Raw genomic sequence first — 5382 nt, 5'->3', positions numbered from 1 at the left:
GACCATTTACTTAAGCCAATATATCTATATTCCTAATTATCTATATTTCTAATTATTCATAGCCATTGTTTCAAATATCTCAAAGTCATTATCACCTCTGATATAGTATGCTTTGACTTTATGTAGAGATTTAATTGAATGAGATAACCCCACTTGACATAGATCAAGACGAATTCGCTTACTATTAATCTTTTATAGTATATACCACTATTTATTATATCAGGTAAAACATTCTTAGACCCTTTTACCATTTTACTCTTATTATCCTCGTTACCATTTTCCTTACCCTATATTAATTTAAGCATCGGAGTGCCACGTGAAAATATCCCATTAGCCCTCTTATCCTTGTTTGTTTTGTAGGAAGGCAATCGAATCCTGCTCCAACGTTTATTCAAATCACTCAGTAGCAGTCGTATGCACCACAAAAGCACCCATATCCCATTACCTTTACCGTATAATCATCAACTATCAAATGAGATGACATCTTCTCAATCTCTCGCACACTCACAGCTTAAGATTCCACCATTCCAGAGTTGAAATGCACCATTAGTAGTGTACCAGTTGAATTTCAGGTGTTTCCTTTCCAAGCTTTTCTTCTTCATTCATCAGGATGATTTGCCGCATGGTGAAAAGGCCTCGAATATAGTTGATTTTGTTCATTCAAAAGTTTTAACCTTTACACCATGTTTTATTTGCAGAGAAAATCATGTTTAAGAGGATGATTACAAAACACTCCTATACAACTCTGAAATAAATACTCTCATACGTCCTTTTAGTTGCATGAACTTATAATCGCTGGTGTAGATTTCTCCACAGCCTGCTTCATGCCTATTTTAGTTCGATAATATAGTTTCATGAGCCAATCTCATTGTTGAATCAATATTTATAGATCACATCATCTGATCAAATTAATCTAAAAGATAATAAGAGACAAAAAAATGCAAAATATTAGAGCCTACTGCTCTAGCAGAGAAAAATAGAAGCCCGTAGCAGAGAACACAATCCTTCCTTTCTAAGAAGGAAAACTACAATCCTAAAGTTCGTCATGCATAGGCTGATCCAATGGTACCTCACCCTTGCGAACGACATTTTCATAAACCTGAGCAATATCCACCCCATCTTCAACACCTCTTGGTCTGATTTCACCTCGTCGATCCATACCAGCCTTTATGGCAGCAGTGACAGTTCTCTGCAACTTAAGCAGCCCGATGCGCTTTGAAACCACATAAAGAACAGCAAAAGAGAACAAGAAAAATCCTACAGCAAGTATCACTCTGTCCAAATATAATTCCGAATTAGTTGTTGTGAAATATATAATTAGAAATCAAGAAGATATATATATATATATATATATATATATATATATATATATATATATATATATATATATATATGAGAAAATAAATTAAAAAAAGAACCCTCTCTCATATACCTGTCAAGAACATCCTGACGTTGCATTGTGGAAAGAAGATTTCGGGTCCGCATCAATAATGAGCGATGGCCCTTATATTCACTTTCAGCCTTCCTTAATACCCCCGTTGATTCCTCTGCAAAATCACCATAAAATCTTTAAGGGAATGTTTCGCTGGAAGTCTGACCATTCTTAGACAAGCAAACGCAATACAAGAGTCATTCAAATCTCAAACAGAGAAATTCCTTCTCCTTCTTTACTATATACCACTCACTTTCTCTTTGATTTTATGCTGAGTCCTTCGATTTTGTGTTGAGTGAATGAGATCACTTGTTTTGGCGACCCAGATTGCATCCCCAAGTGATTTGGGACACAAACGTCCTGTGAATTGGGAAGCACAATCTGGTTTGCTGAACCCAGGAGTCGAATTATTATTATTATTATTATTATTATTATTATTATTATTATTGACAATTGAGAATTCATAGGATCTGAGAGTTTATTTCTTTTCTCTTTTGAGTGTTTTTTTGTGATATAGGTGGAAAAAAGAAATCAATTTATCATCTATGATATCTACTCATACTCTCATGATTCCAAATCGAGAGATTTGTTAGACAACACTTGATAAATAAAATAGAAAACTAAGATTACAATAAAATATTACAATAATTAAATATTATCAATATATATATTAATAAATAAGAAGTAAATAAATAAATAAAATAGTAAGTAATAAAACTGTGTTGCATAACTTTATTAAAGTATTCTAAAAGCCTTATCCAAACCTGGAATGTTTTTAATCTTTAAAATAAAAAGGAAAAAAAAAAAAGGCAACTTTGAAATTTCAGTTTGAATAATGATTTTGATTGTTAATCATTTCAATTCCTAACGTGAATTCATGTTTCGCTCAAAGATGTTCATTTGTGCATATCATATCTATTATAAAACTTGTGAAAATAAAATAATAATCTGTTAACCTATCAAACTTAACCATTTAAATTGTAACAATTTTTGTATCACGGACTACGAGGTAGAATTAACTTTGATTGTTATCTAATTGAAGCTGTCTTCATCTTAAATTTATTCACTTTATATCTGACAGCACAATAAGTTCTTTGGATTTCACCTTCTTTCTTACTTTGTTAAACTATATGAAATTGAAAATAACCAAGTTTTTACTAGCATAGAACTGGAAAAACACCTACCAAAAGTCATGAGAGTGCTAGCACTTCTTTCAACCTCCTGTAAATAGAAATATGATAAGAAACCAAACAAGCACCATACAAAGATCCATCCCCAAAATTACGATTGACAAATGCATCACATAAACAATAGGGGGAACAAACAACTAACCTGAACCATTAGCTGACGAGTACGCCGAAGGCTTTCAGTGATGCTTTCTGCAGCAGATGTCATCCCAGCCTTTGTTCTAAAAGACATTAAAATCATACATCATATATGATAAAACAACATAAACAGTAGGGCAATATCTTTTGGCATATTTGAAAAACTTTCCCAAATTAAAAATACTGCATGGTATCTTTTCATTTAAAATTTTTTGCATAAATTATTGGCACACTCTGAACCAAAAACTTAAACCAATCTCAACTCATCCACCTGTTTACTTCTTGAGCTTCAACCACGGGCATAAACATTACATAATAACTAGAAAACATTGGACGTCTACATAAAATGTTACATTAATCTCATTGAAAGCAATGAAGAAAATACATACTGCAAATTGCGTCTGCGAATTGTGGACTCTTCTCCACCACCCAATAGAAGTTCTCTCTACAGTAAAAACAACCATTATAAAGTCATTCCTCACTTAATTTTCATACATTTTATAATGCACCCAAGACACAACAATGAAGAACAAATTAAAACATTAATTAAACCAGTTGACGGGTCATCAAACACACTAATTAAGGCAAAGTCAAGTCCTTTTACCTCTTCCTGAGCAGCTTTCCTCATGTTTGCCTTCGCTTGCAAATTAGCATTTCTTAAACTCAACCGCATACTAGTTTACAGACAAGATTCAGAAAAAAAAGGGGAAGAATAAATAAAATAGAAAATTAGCAATGTAAGGTAAGAATTTTGTACTTTTGGCATTGGTTCTTCCATGATTCTAGCAAGGCTTGTGCTGAGTTCACTTTATCATCAGTAGGCAATTGAGGGGCAAGAAGATCAAGCTTAAATTGCAAAGATTGGAGCAAAGCGAGACCATCTTGTGCCAAACCATTCAATCTGGGAAGAGAATTCTTCTCCTGGGTAGTTGCTACTTCTCCTCGTCTTGATTTGCCATATTCCTCAATTGCCTTAATATGTTCTCGCGTTTTAGCGTATGCTTCGTCCCATTCCTTCTTCAACTTCTCCACCGCCTCCACTACCTTGTCCATTAGAGACCTTAACCCTTAATTAATCTGTATGGATGCCAGGAAAATCAATGAGAATCTTTAAGTATGCAGTAACACAGAATTTTTACATTTCTCAATTTCAAATATTAACGATTTCAAATGAAAACCGAAAAAGGAGCTGGATACATAAGCGCAACAACAAATTTAACAAAGTTTTACATTTCTCGATTGAAGGAGAACGAAAAAGGAAATGCCAATTAAAACCAATTTCAAAGCACGAAAGCAGTATATTTTTAAAACTAATTCCTTTCAGTATTTTGCGATCCCAGAAAAAGAAAGCCAATCTCCTCAACTAAGCATAACCATAATCATTTTCTTGCGCTTTCGTTAAAAAAAGCTCCAGAATTACCGTTTTCTCTAATATTCCCTCAACTTTCTCGCCCACCAAACAACAACTAAGAAAAAGAAGGAATCATGAGGTTACCTTGGACTCAAAGTTGGAGGGATTTAGCTGGACTACAGGAGATGATGGTCCATACAATGCTTGGCAGAGGTTAGACGCGAAGAATAGGATTGCTAGCGCAGTTAAAATTTCCTTTCTCTTTCTCTGTATCATAGAGCAGACACATCTGTCTCGCGGCAGAGGGAAGAAGTGGAGAATTGGGGGAAGGAAGGGGAAATTATTCCCTACACTCGCTCCTACATTTCATAACATGTAGCGATTATTTTATTATTATTTATTATTTTATTTTAATAATTTAATTTAATTTAAGTAATACAGCAAATTAACTTAAACAACCTAAAATAAGCTTAAAACACAAAATAAATTAAGTTGAATTTAATTAGAAAATTCAAAGGCTCTTGATATTTTTGACATGATTTTTTTAATATGTAAAATATTATTTTATATTATATAAACCTAATTTCAATTTTGTATAAAAAATTTTATTTTTTGATTTTCATAATTATTGTTAATTTTTTTAATTTTTTGATAATATTAATTTATTTTAATATTAATTTTTTTTATAGTTCAAAATTAGATTTTGTTCTAAATTAACTTACGTGACACAATTTTAACCATTTAATTCTTTAATTTTATTTTGGAGTATAATAATAATTAACTTTTAAAATAAAGTTAAATTATAAAAAAATAAAAAATTGTTATAATTGTAAAAATTAAAAAATTAAACTAATTTTACCTTTAAGCTTAATTTTTACACATTTTAATTAATGAACAATTAGTAATCGAGTATTTAATGATTTAAATTCTAATAATTTCATCCTTTTAAAACCTTTAAAATTAAGTTAAAATTATAGAAAATAAAAGAATAGCTATAATTGTAAAAATTCAAAAATATTTAAATTTTGTACCGTTAAGCCTAATTTTACACATTTTAATTAGTAAGTAATATATTTTTCTAAATAAAATTATTTTTTTAAATAAAAATATTATTTTAAATAAAATTATTTTTTCGAATAAAAATATTATTTTAGATATCGTTAGAAGAATAATTTATAAAAATTATTTTATTATTTTAATATTTTTATAATTAAAATTTATTAAATTTAATTTTAAATTATTTTTAATATTCTCTAATTAGTGTATTTAAAAAA

The 5382-nt window shown here is 30.4% G+C and overlaps 1 protein-coding gene across 1 annotated transcript; it reads right to left on the bottom strand.

The window, feature by feature from the left end:
- Positions 1 to 868: 868 nt before the first annotated feature.
- LOC110666319 (uncharacterized) lies at positions 869 to 4472 on the bottom strand. The gene is made up of 8 exons (XM_058145516.1): positions 4253 to 4472; positions 3515 to 3834; positions 3362 to 3431; positions 3147 to 3202; positions 2765 to 2840; positions 2617 to 2653; positions 1433 to 1547; positions 869 to 1274 (listed from the first exon to the last, which is right to left on the bottom strand). The coding sequence occupies exons 2-8, from the start codon at positions 3808 to 3810 to the stop codon at positions 1034 to 1036; spliced, it is 891 nt and encodes a 296-aa protein (XP_058001499.1). The 5' UTR covers positions 3811 to 3834; positions 4253 to 4472; the 3' UTR covers positions 869 to 1033.
- Positions 4473 to 5382: the final 910 nt, after the last annotated feature.

The sequence above is a fragment of the Hevea brasiliensis genome, chromosome 4, assembly GCF_030052815.1.
Source record: "Hevea brasiliensis isolate MT/VB/25A 57/8 chromosome 4, ASM3005281v1, whole genome shotgun sequence".
Classification (NCBI taxonomy): domain Eukaryota; kingdom Viridiplantae; phylum Streptophyta; class Magnoliopsida; order Malpighiales; family Euphorbiaceae; genus Hevea; species Hevea brasiliensis.
The sequence above is the reverse complement of the archived record's forward strand: the minus strand, read 5'-3'. Positions and strand labels throughout refer to the sequence as shown.

Bases quoted from the DNA above. Each gene is read 5' to 3' on its own strand.
- LOC110666319 (XM_058145516.1), bottom strand. From the start codon at position 3,810: ATGGACAAGGTAGTGGAGGCGGTGGAGAAGTTGAAGAAGGAATGGGAC. The intron at 2,841-3,146 runs GTATGTATTTTC...AATGTCTTTTAG, and splicing joins ATTCGCAGACGCAATTTGCA to AACAAAGGCTGGGATGACAT. The intron at 1,548-2,616 runs GTAGGTGTTTTT...GTGATTTTGCAG, and splicing joins TAGCACTCTCATGACTTTTG to AGGAATCAACGGGGGTATTA.